The sequence below is a fragment of the Maniola jurtina genome, chromosome 17, assembly GCF_905333055.1.
Source record: "Maniola jurtina chromosome 17, ilManJurt1.1, whole genome shotgun sequence".
Taxonomy (NCBI): domain Eukaryota; kingdom Metazoa; phylum Arthropoda; class Insecta; order Lepidoptera; family Nymphalidae; genus Maniola; species Maniola jurtina.
In genome coordinates this window covers 5,867,412-5,888,010 of record NC_060045.1, presented here as the reverse complement: position 1 = coordinate 5,888,010, position 20,599 = coordinate 5,867,412, and the positions used below count along the sequence as shown (strand labels likewise).

General features: G+C 37.7%; 2 protein-coding genes across 3 annotated transcripts; one reads left to right on the top strand and one right to left on the bottom strand.

The window, feature by feature from the left end:
* Positions 1-9,966: 9,966 nt before the first annotated feature.
* LOC123873681 lies at positions 9,967-20,014 on the bottom strand. 2 transcript variants are annotated; one of them, XR_006797732.1, is made up of 5 exons: positions 19,769-20,014; positions 17,993-18,124; positions 15,336-15,465; positions 13,077-13,248; positions 9,967-9,978 (listed from the first exon to the last, which is right to left on the bottom strand). XR_006797732.1 is itself a non-coding variant. In XM_045918661.1 (4 exons), exons 1-4 carry the CDS (start codon positions 19,896-19,898, stop codon positions 13,149-13,151), a joined length of 492 nt encoding a protein of 163 aa, XP_045774617.1. In that variant the 5' UTR covers positions 19,899-20,014; the 3' UTR covers positions 12,423-13,148. The 2 variants fall into 2 exon arrangements, 1 of the variants encoding a protein (XP_045774617.1); XM_045918661.1 differs by lacking the exon at positions 9,967-9,978 and having other exon boundaries at positions 12,423-13,248.
* On the top strand, positions 10,437-12,392 carry LOC123873682 (iron-sulfur cluster assembly 2 homolog, mitochondrial). The gene is made up of 2 exons (XM_045918662.1): positions 10,437-10,791; positions 12,101-12,392. Exons 1-2 carry the CDS (start codon positions 10,556-10,558, stop codon positions 12,276-12,278), a joined length of 414 nt encoding a protein of 137 aa, XP_045774618.1. The 5' UTR covers positions 10,437-10,555; the 3' UTR covers positions 12,279-12,392.
* Positions 20,015-20,599: the final 585 nt, after the last annotated feature.

Here is a 20,599-nt window from a genome sequence, read left to right as displayed (position 1 = left end):
GCTCCGCCTTCTGACCGCTGCCGCGCAAAGTGGAGTAGGGTGCCTACGCAGCAGAAGTCAAATTTCCCTGAAATTCCAATTTTTAAGGCCTAATAACTAATCAATTGAAAACAGAAAACCTATCCGTGTTTGTGTTTATTATTTATTTTATGTTTAGGTAGGTGTAATATAAAAAAAAATGTTATAAGTTAGGATTGAAATGTTTGGAGTGCCAGCCAGGTAACCTCCCAGTGTGCCAGGATGCTGCTGGTCCCTTTTGGGAAAGAGCAGTACTTGGCGTGATTTTTTGCATGGATATAGTTTAAAACCTAGCGAGTGACATAGACTACTTTTTATCCCGGAAAATCAAAAAGTTCCCACGGAATTTTTAAAAACTTAAAAATGGTAAGGCGATGCACAATATAAGACTGTTTAGGTATTTAGTTAATCACGTTTATTTATTAAATAATAATTATAGCATACAAACATAGTTACTTTTAACTACCTACGTTTTAATAGTTAAATATTTAGAAAAAAAAACTATAGTGAGCGGGTGGTTTTTGTGGTCCGCAGGCCAGTTCTCCCTAAATTAGCGCGTCTCTTTCAATTGACTATATCGCTACTTCATTCTAACACGCGACGCTAGACACTTGGTGTTGTCAATCTGAAAATACTCCCGTCTCTGTGGTATGATATTTCCAATTTCCTCATACATAATAATATAGTTCACTCATTAAAGGGCCAATTTTTAAACGACTTCTAAAAAAGGAGGAGACTATTAATGAGGAACTTTTCACGGTCCATTCTTTAAAAGCAGCATTGGTGGCGATGTCCTTTACCTACACCAAGACCTACACATTCCGGTTCCAAGTATGCTTTTTCAAAAATAGTGTGAACTAGCTGATGCCCGCGACTTCGTTCGCGTGGATGTAGATTTTTTTAAATTCCCGTGGGAACTCTTTGATTTTCCGGGATAAAAAGTAGCCTATGTGCTAATCCAGGGTATAATCTATCTCGATTCTAAACAGCCCAATCCGTCCAGTAGTTTTTGCGTGAAGGAGTAACAAACATACACACACAAACACACACATGCAAACTTTCTCCTTTAGGTATAATATTAGTGTGATTAATTACCTACCTAATTAAATTAAATATAATAATTAAAATAATCCGTTGTGGCGTTGACTACCTCGCAGAGTAGAAATTCTGGATGTGGCGAACGAAGAATTTTGTTTCTCCGACTACTTTTTCATGTATGAGAGCCCCCCTGAAAAATAATTGTTTTGAATATCTTTTTCAATATTTGGTTTCGGGTTAACGTTTTACACCAAATACCAAAATTTCAGGTTTGTAAAGGTTTGTAACTCATTTCGTCCACAAGTTAGAGACCTATGACACACGGACAGACCCTTACCCTTTCGTCGCAGAGTTCTAAAAACCAGGATTTGGTCAAATATTACCCAATAGAACCTTAGTGCCCACCTGCGGACTCAGATATCATTCTGAACAACACTCGATGTGATCGTAAAATCTCCAAGGAAGAAGAAGAGTGCCAAAATCTAAAGTTAGGTTAGGTTTGGTTACTCGTGTGCCTGAGTGTTGCGTCCTGCGGGTAACAGCAGTGTTGTAATTTGGTTAACAGTTTTGCTTCATGGGATATTGTTAAACCATGACTAATTGACTTTGCAGGAAGGGGGTGTTGTCCGCGCGTCTCTCTGAGTATCCCGAGCACAAGACGCAGTAGACGCATCCATGTGGGCATAGCCCCAGGAGCGGAGGGTGTTGCTGTCTTGGGTGGTTGGTAGGTACTTGGTGATGAGATCTAATCACTGACTGCCCCACCAGTTTGGTGACAGGCGAGAGAGATGTTGAGGATGGGGAACGTGGAGAGGGAATGCCCTCTTCGGGAGGGCCTGTAGATGATGGAGACGAGGCGCTCCGTCGTTACAGTGTGGTCCTCGGGTTGGTTGGCGTGCTGTCGTTCCGGCATGCCTCTAACGATGTTTGGGGGCACGTAGTGTCCCAGTGGTGGGTCAGCTGCGGCGAACGTCCGCTGGCGGAGTAACGAGGTGTTGACGGTACCTTGTGCTCCGTCGTCAGCGGTGGGATGGAACTTGGTGAAGTTTTTAGTCAGTAAGAGACGACATAACCACTGTGCTCCCCCGTGGAGAGTGGTATCCGTGACAGATGGGATGTAATATGGGGTAAAGCTGCACATATTAGGAGAATTTTTGTATTACAAAAAAGGGCAATACACGCAATTTATAACTAAAACCACGTGATTCCCTTCGAGAGAAATTTAAGGAAATAGGTATCCTATCCTTACAGTAGCCTCTCAATATATTTACAACTAGCTGATGCCCGCGACTTCGTCCGCGTGGATTTAAGTTTTTAAAAATCCCGTGAGAACTCTTTGATTTTCCGGGATAAAAAGTAGCCTATGCCACTTTGTGTCCTTTCAACTGTCTTTATGTTAAAAATTAAGTTGTTTGGTTGCTTAGTCAGGGCGTAAAGAAAGGACAAACAAACAAACAAACACACTTTTAGTATGATATTACGGTTAAGTCTCTACTTTTTACTAAAATATTATACTGATTGCGATCGATTTGCTGTTACCCGTTGAGGAGTTCTGTCCTCTATTTCCAAAACTATTCATCAAATCTTCACCAAACTTACATGGTACCAATATGACAGTACAACCTCTATAAAGAAAAACAATTGTGAAAATCGGTTAAAATTTGGTGGAGTTTTGGGGTAAGATCGATAAATGCTGTTATCCGTTGAGGAGTTCCATCCTCTATTTCCGAAATTGTTCATCAAATCTTCACCAAACTTAGGTATATGGTACTGACCGGACAGTACAACTTTTATTAAAAATAAGAATTGTAAAAATCGGCTCAGATTTGACGGAGTTATGGAGTAAAATCGATAAAAACGTTGATCCTGTATCTCGAAGAATCCTTAATTATTTTCAGGATAAAACTACCCTATATGTTAACCCAAAGTATCAGCAATCACTGTATCAAATTTCATTTAAATCCGTTTAGTAGTTTTCGCGTGATGCGGGCACAGACAAAATATATTCAATGTACAAAAATCGTTCGGTTACAGTTTTATTATAATTATACCTCATTGCTTCGTCCTTTGAGATTAGGTATACATTGTAGTAATACGTCAAAGTATTGCCTTTCTACCACTTGTTTGAAAGCAGAAAATCTGCACTTCTATTTTTTGTATTTTTTGTTGGTACCACTGGAGCGTTCCCATCTCATTCGCGTTTTAGTGCCTCGCCGATCACCACGTTATTCAAGTTTTAAAAAAACGTTACAAAAGCGTAGTCACCAAAACGATAGTGATTTATTTATTTATTTATTTGTTACATATTTTTATGTTATAAGGTTTTATTATAATAGTGTCTGGTGATATGATATCACTATGCAATTAATGTTTTGTGCATTGCGATGTTACCTTGACATATGACAACATGGCGATGTTACTTTCACGTGATTTGGAATTCCGGACCATAAGGTATTTCAGTGAAGACGTGTTACCTAATTCTAAACATATTATGAATAGCTTCTGGGACTGTTTACGAATCAAACTAGTGATATGATATATATGATACGTCACTTGGAATCCCGAAATAAAAAGGTATTTACAGTGAAATGTTGCCTACTTCTAAGGATATTGTGAAAATTTGCTAGGATTATTTCCATATCACACTAATAAAATACGACATTACTTTCCTATTGTGTTGTGTACATCTTGTGGGGATGTGACCTTCACATCAATTAGAATCCCGGAACATGAAGGTGTTTACAGTGAAATGTTATTTATTTCTTAGGATATTGTGAATAGTTGCAAGGACTATTTCCGTATCACACTGAGAATATGACATCACTTTCCTATTGTGTTGTGTACATCTTGTGGGGATGTGACCTTCACGTTAATTGGAATCCCGGAACATGAAGGTATTTAACAGTGAAATGCTGATATTTCCGTATCACACTGGTGATGATATGACATCACTTTCCAATAGTGCTGTGTACATCTCATGGGGATGTAACCTTCACGTCATTTGGAAGCCCAGACCATGAAGGTATTTACAGTAAAACATTACCTATTACTAATGATATTGTGAATAGTTATTAGGACTATTTCCGTATCAGACTAATGGAATGATATCAATTTCCAATCGGTGTTGTGTACATCTCATGGGGATGTTACCTTCACATCATTTGGAATTCCGAAAGCTTTGAAAATATTATCGTGATGGAATACATTTAAAAAGGAATATTATTACCTTTACTTTGATTATTATTTGTGAATGAAATGTGTCTACATGAATCATGAGATATCAAGTGCTATTATCGAGTAAAAATGAGATCATTTGAGATTTACACATATTAAATACCTTCTTCATACCTTCATATAGTTTATACATTTATGTTGCGGTCTTCTAATAAGGATGTACCCTTTCGCTACTGATAGAAAAGTTAAGGGTAGATGGTTTAAAATACCATTGTACAGACGGATTACAACTCGAACCTGAGTTAGTGCCAATGATTGTTGTCGAAACGCAGCCAAGCACGTCAACCATAAAATTAAGCCATCGTCAAGAAAAAACTAGTCTTCGCTTCGCTTTATCGGATATGCTCATGAGGAAGCTCTCACTCATTTTTTCTCTTTAGAATAAAGTGATCAGTCCGTAAATTAATTATTATTAAAGATCCAGCCAGACTGATGTGCGATACCCAGCACAACGAATCTATGACAAGAAAAAACTTCATATTCTTTTTTAATAAAGAAAAATATTAAAGATCAGCTCATACAGAAATAGACTGTGTCTTATACAGCGTGAAGCTAGCCGATACATTCGGGCTTGTAATATTATGATCCGGTGCCAAGATATGAATAATCCCACCCGCAAGAAAACCTCCTGCAACGCAGAAGCCGACACCGGCTCCTATCCAGACTTTAAACCAGGAGCATCCGCTCCCGGCAATACAACAAGCGGGAGCAACGATTATATACGAAGTACGAACCCACGAAGTCACCGCGCTCACGGCAGCTGTGACAGTCGCCGCGCCGCTGGCTCTGGCAGTGTCACCGGGGACCCTCGTCGCTGCACCCGGTACGTTCCGCAGGAACGTTCATTCTACTTTTAGGACTAATGGCAATTAATTTATGACCCAGTCATACTATTGTGGGTAAGAGGATACGGGATTCCATTTCTAAAACCAGTATCTTAATCTCACGACCCAGCATGTCTCCTATCATCTGAATATAATATCATAGACTTTATGTTTAGTGAAGTTATACTTATCACAATGTGATTCGTGTGAAGGATCGTTTCCTTCTTTTCATTTTTTATTATAAATCCAATGGAAATAACAGACTTATAATAAGTCTAAAATTCTTAAACGAAAAATTCTTAAAGTGGGTGCTTACATAACAACATTAAGGTCAATTACAGCTACATCAATGAATAGTTGGATGGCCACGTTAGATTTATTTCTTAGGAGTTATAAAAGATTTTACTACCTATCTATAGAAAGTATCTACGATTTAAAATGAACGAGAATTATTCCAATTTAATGGTTTACTATTTTGGTCTGAATATACTTTCCGCTTCTCGTCTTTACAAAACTACGAGTACTAAAGCCGGTGATTTATGTATTTACTCAGATTTTTGGGTTACTTGTCAACTAGGTATATACATAACATATATTTACAAGATATAGTTGATTTTTAAAAGTTATCAGGGTTATCTAAAATTATTTTACAAACAATAAATACTTTAGAGTTCTTAAGATTTATCATCAATGTAAAAAAGAGCTGTACAGCCCGAGTACCTACTGTGCGCAAATATTGCAATTACCTGATTAAAAAAAAAAAAAAAAAAATACGTTGACCCGTCTGAAGAAAAATGATATTTAATCAATCAAGAGCTAAATTTACATACAAAACTCGTTGTTAATGACTTACTGCGACTTACCCGCGATTTAGTAAGTAGATACGGTACACCTACAAAAACGGACAGAAAGATGTTTTAAATATCTTGTTGTGTAATGCAAATCACTAAGATAGCTCAGCATTGACACATCAGCATTCAGCACAGTCTTTGCAGGATTATTTACATAATGGTAAAAATCTATCGAAGTGACAGTCAATCCTATTTGACAAAATAGACTGTCTAGAATTATTATTTTTTTTCGGATGCTAACGATATAGGGTAGGGGCGACACGTTGTGAGAAGACCACCGATGGCCAGTGGATTCTGAGTTTAGTTTTGAATCTGTCAAACATATGAAGTAGCTAAAATTACTGACTGTTTTTTTTTTTGGACTTTCAGGTTTTCAGAAAATGGAATCTATAAAAAAAAAAAAAGGGCATTTTATTGCGTAAGACAATAAAGTGCTCTCTTTCCTATTTAACTATATAGATGGAGTTAGATGTCCACTTCTTACGAGAATATCAAAATCTATAATTATGCTGTGAAGCTCACAGGAGATTTGTGTTCGCTTCATACATTAGTTTAAAAAACAACGAAATGCGGAGTCACGAAGATCTTATCAAGGGAAACGGGAACTAGAAGAACATGTATTTAAATAAATAGTACCAGCCTTAGGGCAACCACATGTTGGTTTTGGCAAAAAGAAAAAAAAAACCCTGGTTTCCACCATTTCAGAGCCTTCTCTGTTCGGTTCTAAATTCAATTTAGACATAATGATAATGCATTATCTGTTTCAGCCACCCTGTTGATTGCATATTATGTTGGTTGCATGGAAGTTATCAAGACGGTACTACTAGGTAGAGAGGAGCGTAGCACCGTCATCTTTGTATATATTATGATCAACTTCGCAAGATGGTGTTGGGTTAGTTTTTTGTAAAAAAAAAAAAAAAAAAATAGGTGCACACGACAGAACGAACTCTGTGTCCTGAAATAAAGGTATATTGTATATTATGAAGCGTCAACTCCGATGAAAATGTCTATCTGAATTAGCCGGTCAGGCTATAAGCTTGATGGGTTCATAAAACACAGCCATGGCTCAGCTCTATCGTTGATCCTAGGTTCGAGAGTAACGTCTGTTTTTTCATCGTCCTCCACTCTCAAGATTTGATGTTGTTATACCATGAGATCTGTCCATAGTTTTAGAATTTTTGTTAATTGGAATCCAAATAACAATTTGAATTTAGAATATTTGATTAACGTCACATTACTCATGCTGGTATAATTACACATAAGGTGCAAACCATATTTTGAAAATTAATTTAGATACGTAGTGTAATTGTTAATAATAATATTAATTTAACAAACATCAGTCGAAATACATGACCTAACAAGATCGTCATACCCAGATTCAGCTCAACCTTGCCTAAATGTTCCTTTCTAATAAACATTCACCGAAGATAACTTTATCCAGCAGAAACATTGTTAGAATACATCGATAGAATGTAACCCCTACGAAAAAAAAAAAAAAAAAAAAAATGCCCCATTACAATAGTAAGATTTAAGAGTCCGCATAAATCGGTATCTACGAACAGTATCAGTCAGTGGATAAAAATATAATACTTCTATATTTTTTTTTTCGCTTATTCCGTCAGGCATGCAGCTACCTCCGCAGCTCACAGTAAAGGTATCAATATTGATATACCTAATACGAAATACAGCGGCCTTAGCGTGGGCAACTCTATGCTGTGTGCCAGAGTTTATCGTAGAGGTATTCAATGTGATCAATCTAATCAGATTGCTCTATCACTCCTATTATTTATTATTATTTATTATTCATAAATCAATCTGGAACACTGAGCAGCTGATTAAAATTTATTTTAAGTAAAATAAATTTGAATCAGCAGCTTTAAAAGTATTTTATTTTTACTTATAATACAGTGATTATAAAAATCACTAAGTATCTACTTAAATACGGATGAAGTAACCGTAATTATGATAATATCTTTTATTTATTTTTGGCTTTATTTTGCTTGTCAAAATTGATAATATAAATACAATATTATTAAACCTAGAAGTGTTTTAATATTTCACTATCTTTCAAAATCTACAATGTATACCTAATCTCAAAGGACGAAGCAATGAGGTATAATTGATGATTAAACGAACTTACCTGAAGTGAAGTTCTATCCCAATTATACGAGTTGCTTCGTCCGAAGAGATTAGGTCCCTCCCAGCCCTAGGACCCCTGATAAGTGAAATATTAATGTTCCAGGCAGGCTTTCAACTAAATGAGATGGGAACGCTCCAGTGGTACCAACAAAAAATACAAAAAATAGAAGTGCAGATTTTCTGCTTTCAAACAAGTGGTAGAAAGGCAATACTTTGACGTATTACTACAATGTATACCTAATCTCTTCGGACGAAGCAACTCGTATAATTGGGATAGAACTTCACTTCAGGTAAGTTCGTTTAATCATCAAGTATTATAGATTAGGTTTTTAAAAATCCCGTGGGAACTTTTGATTTTCCAGGACAAAAGTAGGTGTAGCCTATCCGTAATAGCCCGTCCCCGGGATGCAAGATGTTTCTGTCGTAAAACATTTAATCGGATGATCTTTTAAAAATCCCGTGGGATTACCAGGATTTAGGAATGCAATTCTTTGCAGCATCAGGATTGAGGAGTTGGGATCTCGAGGTCAACGACAAGTCTTTGCTTGGTAAAGATATCTTCAATATCAATCAATTTATAACCGAAAGTTTCTAAATCCCATCAATTTTGATGGTGAGGTCCCCTGCAGCATCAGGATTGAGGAGTTGGAATCCAATTTTTAAATGAAACAATATCACAAAGTTCCTCTATCGATTAAAAAAAAACTACGCAAATCGGTTCTGAAATCTCGGAGATTTCGGTGTACATAGGTAGAAAAGCACAACCCCCTTTTTGAAAGTCGGTTAAAAAAGTAGCCTTTGTTACTCCCTGGCCAATCCTCTACTTGTCTGTGAAAATCCCGTCAAAATCGTTTTCCATAAAAATCTGGTAGTACTAGAAAAGTCAAAAAATTCAGTCTCAGGGATTTCGCCCTACTTTAGGGCGAAAAAATGTGTAATAAAAGATAAAGGGTTTTTATGTTGCGGATATTGTGGTAAAATCAAACATCAGGACCGGCTAGCATGGGCAGGAGATGGAATGAACCCTATTTTTTATAGGGTTATTACATTGCCGGCGACTAAATATAACGACGACTAATAACGCCGGGGGACGATGTAGGACGTAGGAGGTCAGGAGAAGTGGGAGAGGTCTTAAGATTTGGGATAAGGTTTAAAAATTGCTAACTTTGTGTAGTTAGTAATTAAATGAATGAAAAATAATTAATGAATTATTTTTCCATTTTCAGCAGCTCATTTTTAACCCACTTTATGGAGTAGGTTCTCAATTCGACGGCATGTTTTTTTTACTTGTATGTTTGTTACGCGATTACTCCGCCAAATTTGAACCGATTTTCATAATTCTTTTTTTGTTTGGTAGGTCATACTTTTGAGGTGGTCCCATTTTAATTTGGGGAAGATCTGATAAATATCTTCAGAGATGGAGAACAGAACTCCTCAATTGATAAGAGTAAATTGCTCGCGATCAGTGTAATAGAAACATAGAAAGGGTATTTCGATTTTTTTTGGGGTTATTAAAAACGAAATTGAAAGAGGAAATAAGCGGGGTGAAGTCAGGTAGGTATTTGTTTTGAGACACCAGCGATAGGATAATCTACAGTCCGACAAGGCGCTCTTGGCGCGTGGCCAAAATCGGAACTAACGCCGCCATTTTGTGAAGTGTCATCCTCATTGTATGTGGTGTTGCTAAGTAAAAAAATCAAAATATCTTTTTTTTTAAATATCAGAGTCATTCCATATACATAACTTCGCGATATATTCTTTTATCTAATACAACATAAATGTGTCTACATCTTATAGCTATATTTAGCACTAGGTAAGTATATTATTTGAGCAGGTAAACATGATTGGTTGCAAACCAATCCCTTGTGGCCTATCTTGATTTCTCTTTTAGTTAAAATTAGATAAAAACTTCGATCATAGATTACCTACATCGATGATTTATATATACTTAGTCTGAGGATGAAACTTACTCGATTGTTGATTCGAAACGTCAATGTTGAACATTGACGTTTTTAAGATATTCTCATAACATAAGAAAATTTTGCTGCTAGCAAATGCTAGCAGCATGTGACAGCAGCAATGTCACTCAAGAGTCAAGTGCCAAGAGAGCCTTGTCGGTCTGTATAGGTAATTATGTTTTGTTGTATCAATGGTGAACAAGGATAATAAACCACGGAGGATATTAATTAACCAAGGAAAATACAATCACTAGGTATGGCTTTTTGATAAGAAGAAAAACCAAGGTAAAATCCATCGTAAAACAATGATTTAATAAATAATTAATAGGTAAAATTGGTAAAACTACAATCGTAACTGGTAACACTGATTCATTCTTTGATTTTTTTATTCTTCGTCGTTCGTGATTTTCGTCGATTTTCGATTTTTTTAATTTTTTCGTCAAAACGAATCAAATATGTTATTTCTATTAATAATTAGAGAAAGTTAATAAAAATGTTTCTCAGATCGTGGAGGTCAGTTAGAGTAGGCTATAATTATTGTAAATATCTTTCATCTCAGAAGGCGGAGACCTCGGCTAGTGATGCAGTTGTCTTGAGTGATACTTGTGTACAAAAGTTGAAACAGCTATGCGAGGGTAACGTTTTTTTAAGACTATGTGTGGAGAGTGGCGGCTGCTCAGGATTCCAGTACAAATTCGATTTAGATGATAAATTAGCGGATGATGATAAGTGAGTACATACTACATACATGCACCCATAATAAGAAAGTTGTGATTGTCATATTACTACAGCCTCAATTGTGTGAATGGTTGAAGATATTCTAGCTCTCTCTACTCTGCCAATGCATACTTGGTCACGATGGTGACTATGGCCAGAGAGGAAACTAGTGCTCTGTAGTTAGTCAGCGATTAGTTAATAATAATTCTTGTTCCAACATTGCATTTTAACTGACCATTCAAATGTTAAGCTACAGCAGTAGGTCCTTTCAGTGACCAGGGGCCCTACCGTGGTACTGTGACAGCTACAGCATGACCTGTGATAAAGGCAATCACTCCTGATTGGCCGATATTGTCTCACTATTTGCTACAATGCATGGTTTCAACAAGAACAACATTAATTCATCCAATCACAACGATTGAGATTGTAATAATGATTGATGCAGCTTTTCAAAACCGACCAACTGCTGTTAATACTAAAGTAATTTTATTTAACCAATGACTATAATAGTATGTATAAGAATGTATTCCCTCAAAGATCCATAATAATGTTCACCTTATTATTACTCCAAACTATAAGTTTTTTCTCCCATTTAACTCAGAATTTTTTACTTTACTGTAGAAAGGATTTCATTACAGAGGACTGTAATCGGTTCTTTACTGGTCGCATACCAGCAATTTCCAAAGGACTGTAATAGAAATTGCTGGACAGTTACATACTGCTGATGAGGTTGTTTAAGGTGTAGAGGTAGACCAACATAAATTAGGTTTTTTTGGGTCTATTTTTTTAAGTATGTTTTTTCCACTGGTTTTCGAAAACATGTTTGTGACTCCTTTCGTCTCTGTTATTTGTATGAAATTATGTAACATAGAGAGCCGTATACTAACTTCTTTACGTGGATAGAGTATAGTATGAGCATTCAGTGTAAACTGCACACAGACTGCAAAGTTGGTCGGCCTAATGTGATGCAGTTGTATCAACTGCAATTAAATTGCAATTTTGCAGTCAGCTGACAAGGACGCCTTTTAGAGCTCGTTCACACAGGCTGCGTAAGCGTTGCGTAAGCGTAGACGTAGCGCGTACCATTGCGTTGTAATGTATGGAATTGTATGAGACATGGCATTTCGCTTGCGTGGAGTGAACGTTCGCGTAGACGTAATGCGTGCATCTATGTCTACGGATTCACGCGCGTCACTACGCATGTGTTTCGTGTACGTGCTTGGTGTGAATCGGCCTTTAATGCTGGCTGTATGTGTTTCTTTGCTGTGTATTAACAATTTTTGTTTTCATAAAGCTATAACATAATAATAAAATGTTACAGAATATTCGAGAAAGATGGCGTGCGTGTGGTGGTTGATGAAACTTCTTTAGAATACATTAAAGGTTCAACAATAGACTACCACACAGAATTGATCCGGTCTGCTTTCAGAGTTGTACAGAATCCAAACGCAGATCTTGGTTGCTCCTGCGGTGCTAGCTTTTCTATAAAAATTGATTAGTTTTATGATACATGTGAATAAATTTATTATACTCTGTAACTACATATTTTGGGTATGTAAAAACTAAGGTGTAATAAATGAATAATAATAATCATTAGTTCCTTATCCTAGTCATAACTTTGTTTTATTTAATAAAATTCTATCTATTCCATTTTTTTAAAAGAATATTACTCATAAATATGAGCAATATTCCCCCTTCCTCCTCCAACTAAGTGAAAAGTTTGTACTAGGATTGGATAGGGTTAGAAGTTGGACCCAACATTTCATATTTCAGTCTGCTCTTTAAACATTGAGCTATTGATGCTTTAAGATAATATTTCAAACAACTACAGGTTGAATAGAATGTCACGGGCAACATCTTACCTTCCAAATTGCAATGGTAGCTAAGCAAAGTATTATAAATGGTTAATTTTATTTGTCCAACATACTTTGTTCTAGGGATGAAATAAAATTCACAATTTGTTATTTATATTTTATTCATTAAGTATATTTTATTACATCATGATAGCATGTGGATTATATATTAAAATATAATAATATTATATAAAGTTATGTTTTATGGATTACAGAAGTATCAACATGCTTTTCAATTTAAACTTATTTCGCTATACTAAAAATATGCTTATTTTATAGAAGATATGATAGTGATCTTCTAATTGATAACAAAAACTTGCATTCTTCCATTTATCGCCCGCGCAGAACAGGAAATATTCCCCGCGGAGGACAGAAGTCCAACTTTTTTGTTGCGGTCGTGGTGCTTCGCTTATTCGCGTGCATTATTCGATTTTCTTATAACACTTTTGTCCTTCGGAGACAATATAGTCCCTCGTCTGCACAGGCCGATAATATTATGTGCCATAAAAGCTGCATTTAGTGTGATTGTGACACATTGATGGCCCAAACATTGTCGAGCTTGGTGGCAGGCAAAGTGATCATGGGTTCATTTTTATTTGAGGAATTGCCAGCAGATCTGAAATTAAAAAAATACTTAGTTTAAAAATACATATCTATTAGTAAAAATGGTGGCTGCTAACTATGGACCTCGTAAGAAAGCTCAGTCACAGCGGGCGATGGAAATAACTGTGCTTGGAGTTTCTCTACGTAATCAAACCAGAAATGACGAGAACCAGAGTAACCGACAAAGCTAAACGGGTTGTGAACCTGAAGTGGCATGGGCAGGGCACATAGAATAAAAAAAAAACCGGACAAGTGCGAGTCCGACTCGCGCACCGAGGGTTCCGTACTCGGGTGTTTTTTCAGATATTTTGCACGATAAATCGGAAAACTATTATGCATAACAATCTGTTTTAGAATGGACATGTAAAGCCCTTTCATAATTAACTACCCCACTTGGTATCTCATTTTGAAAATTGAAAATACTAATTGTGTATTTGTTGATGAACACATTTTTTTTCGTGACGTAACCACCAATTCACGGTTTTCGGGTCTTTTCCTTTACTTGTGCTAAAGATCTACCAAATTTCATAATTCTAGGTCAACGGGAAGTAGCCTATAGCTTTTCTTGACAGACACGACATACAGACAGACAACAAAGTGATCCTATAAGTTCTGTTCTTCCTGAGGTGCGGAACCCTCAAAACCGATAGAGGTTGGGGTTCCAAGGTTCGAAGGTAGAATTGCGATCTCGCTACGTTGGAAGACCCCCATTAGGAGGAAAGACGACATTAAACGAGACGCAGGGAGCTGTTGAGCACAGGCAGCGCAAGACTGGAGAATATGGAAATATCTTCAAGTGACCTATGTGATTGTGTTTGTGTATTTCAAGGCGGTGTCGTTAGCGAGAGTCGTTAGCTACACACGAGTAAAGATCCGCGGCACCCTATCACTTTGGGTTGCGTCGTTTAGCTTAGTTACAGTTCTATCCTTGACATAGCTGAGCATTACGGTATATTCTTATTGGCGTTCCCGTTTACCTACTGCAATTCAATACTTCGAGTCGTCTAGCGTACTTGTACACGGCCTTATAACAGAGGTCGTTCTACCGTTAGGTAACTAGGTACACAGACCTACCTACTGCAAATTGTAGAGTTTATAGTAGCTGGGTAATCACTATTACTAGGTTATTCTAGTATTTTATAGTACTTAGTTATTAACGGTGATCATCTGGGATTCGAGCTTACTTATTTGCAAACCAAAGGTACCTTGGCCACATTCTATCACGCTGGCCAAGTGTGGATTGATGGACTTTATATACGTTTAACAAAAAAAACTATTGGAGAATTCATGTATGTAGGTTTCCTCACGATGTTTTCCTTAGTGAAGGTGTTTCACAGTGGGGAAAGCAAGTCTTTTTATTTAAAATGCACGTAAGTGCGTAGCTCCGAAAAGTAAGAGGTGCGTGCGCAGGATCGAACCTCGGACTAATAGGCCGACGTGTTAACCACTAGGCTATCATTGAGATGGATTATTGATTAATTGTTTATTGGTCTAATCGACTTCTGGAGCGAGCTTCGGTGGCTGGAGTGTACGCTTCGGCGGGGAGGGGCAAAGCACGCACAACAAACGAAAACGTCTAACTGCGGAAACCAGCCCATAGAGAAGAAAGGATTATTCATGTTAGACCGTGCCGGGCCCGAGCCGTGCTACGTCCGAGACACAGGCAATTTTGTATGAGGTCACATGAGACCGTGCCGTGTCCTAGTCTTCTGAGCCTCCTCGTCTGCGTTACCATTCTTCATATAGAACTGCAATCCGTTGATCGTATGTGCGTCGCACATGCCTCGAACTTGGCACGGTCTATCATAATACAAACAGCTATCATATCTACTGAACCTGGAGCTTGAAAGGGCTAAATAAATCACACCGTAATCAGTTTTAACGCGATATTCTTATGTAGGCCGATTCGCTTGGCATTACGGCTATGCCTTAGTAACTCGTCAAGGCTAAAGCTTCAAACCGGATCAGACCTAGGCTTATTTAAAATATGTAATATCCCACTCCAATTCAGTCGAAACTCGAATCCGGAAACTAAGTAGGTACCTAAGTACATCTGCTCCAATGATGTGGTCGAAACTGGAGGTATGTATAGGTACTTACTGCTGCAATTCCTCATTGAAAGTAAAAGCGTCGTTGACCTTTTTGACGTTGTGCGGCGAGTAACGGTTGTAGAAGCCCCAGATGCTATTCATCAACTTGCTATTGTATTTGAGAGGCGACAGCTCCATAACTGTAACATGCACAGGAGTTCACAATCAGTAAGATGTTCCAAATTCTAACGTCAAATTGTACGTCTCATTGACGAGTGGTACGAGACAGGTTGAGATGACAATAATGGTATGAGGCGGGGCACACCCGCGCACCCGCAGCGGGTTAGTGCGGGACATCCCCACCCCGGTTGGCATCTCAACCTGTCGCGCACCACCAATGACTTCAACACCAATCACAAAGTACAAACATGTTCACAAAAAACTTTCGAAATTCAATTCGAAAATGTTTTCAAAAACATTCGAAATTAAATTCCATAACATTATTTTTGTGATTGGTTGGTGACTGTACTGTACCTAAATGGTTAACGCACACTGAAAATTTTGGCTGTCATTTGTATGGGATTACTCATTACCTACTTACTTACTTCTTTCCGTGAATAGAGTCTGTACTACTATGTGTTCTGAGGTAAAGGTAAAAATATTTTATTATTTTAGTTTACGACATCTAAGAAGACTGAAGTCGATTAAACTTTTCGCCTGTTCAGTTTCAATAGCAAAACCTAATAAAGATTTTTAATTCTAAATCTAGCCACGTGCATGGCTGGACTTGGCTAGTAGCTATCGCCTGAGCATCTCTAACTGCTTTATATAAAGTAAACAGCAACAGCCACAGCAGCCATGAAATGGTTCCCGCTCAGACGCCCGAGTGAAGTTTCGATGGAAGTAGCTGCTAAAAACCCAGCTGTTGAAAAGAAAGGATCACCCAAGCCCCAGGCAATAGTTTTCAACAGACCTCCTCCAGCCTAGAATATCTCTATGCGAAAACACTGAACTGTGTGTATAGTATTGTGGTAGTAGTTTGACGGCCTCTGGCGGAGTGGTTAGCGATGTGGTCTTATAAGTGGGAAGTCCCGGGTTAGATTTCCGGCAGGAGTTTGGAATTTTATAATTTCTAAATTTCTGGATTGGTCTGGTGGGGCTTCGGCCGTGGCTAGTTACCACCCTACCGACAAAGCCGTGCCGCCAAGCGATTTAGCGTTCTGGTGCGATGCCGTGTAGAAACCAAAGGAGTATGGGTTTAAAACTGCCATACCCCTACCAGGTTAGCCCGCTTCCATCTTAGACTGCATCATCACTTACCAACAGGTGAGGCAGTCAAAGGTTAACTTGTAGGTATCTGAATAAAAAAATAAAAGTACCTATTTATAGACCTATTGAATTTAGGACCCACCAAAAACATTTCATGTAAAAAGTTAGCCAAGACTCACAAGTTCATAATGTTTTCACTGTTAAAAAGTTATGAGATCTCTAGTAGAGCCAAGCCCCTAGCTGAGCTTAGATTTGTGCTGGCCATGGGACCTATCCCAAGTCCAAAGTAATATAGCTCTTAAATGTTCTTGACTGTATCACATTTATAACAATAAATAACAAATCACTCTACTTACAAGCTCTGATTCTACAAACCCTACATCTTGGGAAAAAAAATGACGGCTTGGCCACAGCGACAGAATTTACAGATTTGCTTTTCTCATAAGAGGCGTAGAAGGGGGGAAATTCCAATTTCTCAATTTTTCTGTAGTTTGTATGCAATTTCTAGTCTACATACCAAATTTCAGCTTTCTAGGACTTCGGGAAGTACCCTAGAATTACAGACTAGAAGTTTTGACTGTCAATAAATCTGAAACTATAAAAGCTAGACAATTGATACTCAATGCGTTTAATCAATCTGCCAAGGACATCTTATCCTGAAAATATCAGCATTCTAGCGACAGAATTTACAGATTTGCTTTTCTCATAAGAGGCGTAGAGGGGGGGAAATTCCAATTTCTCAATTTTCCTGTAGTTTGTATGCAATTTCTAGTCTACATACTAAATTTCAGCCTTCTAGGACTTCGGGAAGTACCCTAGAATTACAGACTAGAAGTTTTGACTGTCAATAAATCTGAAACTATAAAAGCTAGACAATTGATACTCAATGCGTTTAATCAATCTGCCAAGGACATCTTATCCTGAAAATATCAGCATTCTAGCGACAGAATTTACAGATTTGCTTTTCTCATAAGAGGCGTAGAGGGGGGGAAATTCCAATTTCTTAATTTTCCTGTAGTTTGTATGCAATTTCTAGTCTACATACCAAATTTCAGCTTTCTAGGACTTCGGGAAGTACCCTAGAATTACAGACTATGAATAGTGATGATCATCAGTGAGGGACGAAAACGGCGTATTTTAGGTATCAATATATCTGTAACCATAAAAGCTAGATATTTGATACTTAGTATATTTGGTAAATTTGCTGAGGACACCTTATACTGAAAATTTCAGCTTTCTAGCGTCATCCAGACCGAAGTTATGACGGGTCGAAAATACGGCGAAACACTTCGAGAAAAAGGTACGTAGCGCCCCGGCCGCCGTTTGGCTCGTCTTGGCGGGGGCACTGCCGTGCCCCCTGATGAATTATCAGCAAGACCCAATTTCAAAGCCAGTGTCCTGCCCGTGTCGCACTATGAGATTTTACTCCCAAAACGACTTAAAAATGGTCAATCTTACGTTTAGTACGGAAGTACTGAGTCGGCTCTGCTCCTTTCTTGATATTTGAAACCTTCATGTCACGTTGCGTCTCCCGAATGCGACCAGCGGAAAAAGCGGAGGGTGGGATAGAAGCCATGTTTTCTCGACAAGCTGAAATGTGTTACAGTTTAACTTTTAACGATTTCCTTAAAAAAATCCCAGGTTCGAGTCTCGGCTAGGCCAATGATGAATCTTCTCTATTGTGGTTATCATCGTTTACAAACAGGTATTAACACAGCTCGGTAGGTAACAAGGTACCTACCCCGATACCTACCCGTAAGTAATCAAATGCCAATCATTATTCATGTTATTGTGTTAAAACAACTTTTCAAGAAAATCGTGCGAGTTAAGTTTGTTAAATTGTTTAAATGAACAATATTATATCAAAAGCATGTAACTAATTATTAATTTACCTAAGTATATGCCGCGACGTCTCCAAGTTTTATCAAAATAGGTACATAACTATCCTAAGGTCAGTGCTCGATATCTAACGCATACCTAATATAAGTTTAGTACTAGTAGGTAGTGTACCAACAGTAATTAATCAACCAATACCTACTAGGAGTACCTAGGTACTTATATCAACTGTAGATATAAGGATATTTCAATTAGGTAAGTATCTAGGTTTAAAGAGCCCTGAAAAACTAGTAGGTGCCATATTTAATTCATCTTATAGGATATTTATTTATTCATCTTTTTAACTTTTAACCCGCGACCCAAAAAGAGGTTATATGGTAGGTTATATGATAGGTACTATGTTTGACGTGTGTATCTGTGTATCTGTCTGTGGCATCGTAGCTCCTAAACGAATGAACCGATTTTAATTTAGTTTTTTTTTTGTTTGAAAGGTAAGTGATCGAGAGTATTCTTAGCTATAATCGAAGAAAATCGGTTCAGCCGTTTGAAAGTTATCAGCTCTTTTCTAGTTTTCTTAAAGAGGTTTTAGTGTCGGGGGTTTTTTAAATTTTAAGTTACATAAAATTAAGTATTAGTTTCTCCAAATAGCTAACAGTTCAGCCTCAGTCTAGCTAGAAGCACATGAGTAATACCTATAGTACATAGAGATAATATCTAGGTACACAAATAATATAGAAGAAAATCTTCTATATGTATTTATGCATATACAAATATAGAGGAAGATCTATCTAATAATCATATTATACATAGGTAGCTATCCAGATATAGTAGTAGGTATTTTAAATAATGATTTTAGGCGTATTTCTTGGTTTAACGACATAAATTATAATGTAAATAGTTAACCGAGAAGTAGGTAAGTATATACCACGATTAATATGATGATTTTTAACTAAGCATCGATATTTCGACCCACTTGCTTGAAAGTTGAGCACGACTCATGCAACGCGTCGAGATATCAATGAATAATTTAAAATTATAATCGTGGTAAGATAAATATGATGATTTTGAATTACTTACATAGCACTGGTAGGTATGTATTCGTTATATGTTTCATAGTTCATAGTAATTTATTAGTTACTAGCTGACGCCCGCGACTTCGTCCGCGTGGATTTAGGTTTTTCGAAATCCCGTGGGAACTCTTTGGTTTTCCGGGATAAAAAGTAGCCTATGTGCTAATCCAGGATATTATCTATCTCCAGTCTGAATTTCAGCCAAATCCATCCAGTAGTTTTTGCGTGAAGGAGTAACAAACATACACACACACACACACACACACACATACAAACTTTCGCCTTTATAATATTAGTGTGATTCTTCAATAGGGCTCAAATTGCTTACCTTTACACACTTTAGCGAATAGGTCTCTTGGTGTGACGTAGTAAGAGGCTTCGAAGTTAACGAAGCCTTTTGCCGGGCCCGAGTGGAGACCGCTGGGAGAGGACGAATTTAATGCGTGATACAGCACCATGAACCTTAAACTGTTGAAATCAGAGAACAAAAAACGCAAGCAAAGGAGCGCGGAGGCTAGTGGAATCAACGGAGTCGGAGATGCCACTGTTCAAAATGGCTGCGAAATACTGACCCCCGCGAGTTTATCGCCGTCTAGCAGCATAATAGGTCATTTCGAGATAACGTTACATCCACAGATTGGTAGCTCTAACTACACATTTAAATTAAGGACGTAAAGAAAAGAACCAAACATATTTTATCTGCGTAGGTATAGTACGCGACAGGTAGAGATGGCAATCGGGGTCGGGACGCCCCGCACCAACCCGTTGCGGGATAGCGCGGGTGTGCGGGGCGTCCCGCCGCCTCATATGTCGATTGCTATCTCGACCTGTCGTAAACTGTGCTTACTTATTTCGTTTTTAAAATGCAGGAGAAACTTTTTCAAATTCAACCCGTATAACTAGATAGGTACCTAGGTACTCAACTCGCATAAGTAAATAGTTAGGTACTCTGCAGATATAATGACAACCAATTTGAACATTTGCTTCTACCATATTATCCCACTACCCTGTTATGGGCATCTTCATCATCATCATATATGAAGAATTCAGAAATCTAGGAAGAATTTAGAACACTATTACATTACCTACCCGTTCTAACTCAGACCTGTCGAGCTCTGTGCCCTGATTTGAGTAGGATCTGCACGAATTCGGAATAGGT

Bases quoted from the DNA above. Each gene is read 5' to 3' on its own strand.
- LOC123873681 (XM_045918661.1), bottom strand. From the start codon at position 19,898: ATGGTGCTGTATCACGCATTAAATTCGTCCTCTCCCAGCGGTCTCCAC. The intron at 18,125-19,768 runs GTAAGCAATTTG...AACACATTTCAG, and splicing joins ATTCGCTAAAGTGTGTAAAG to CTTGTCGAGAAAACATGGCT. The intron at 15,466-17,992 runs GTAAGATTGACC...TGCATGTTACAG, and splicing joins TCAGTACTTCCGTACTAAAC to TTATGGAGCTGTCGCCTCTC.
- LOC123873682 (XM_045918662.1), top strand. From the start codon at position 10,556: ATGTTTCTCAGATCGTGGAGGTCAGTTAGAGTAGGCTATAATTATTGT. The intron at 10,792-12,100 runs GTGAGTACATAC...AAAATGTTACAG, and splicing joins AAATTAGCGGATGATGATAA to AATATTCGAGAAAGATGGCG.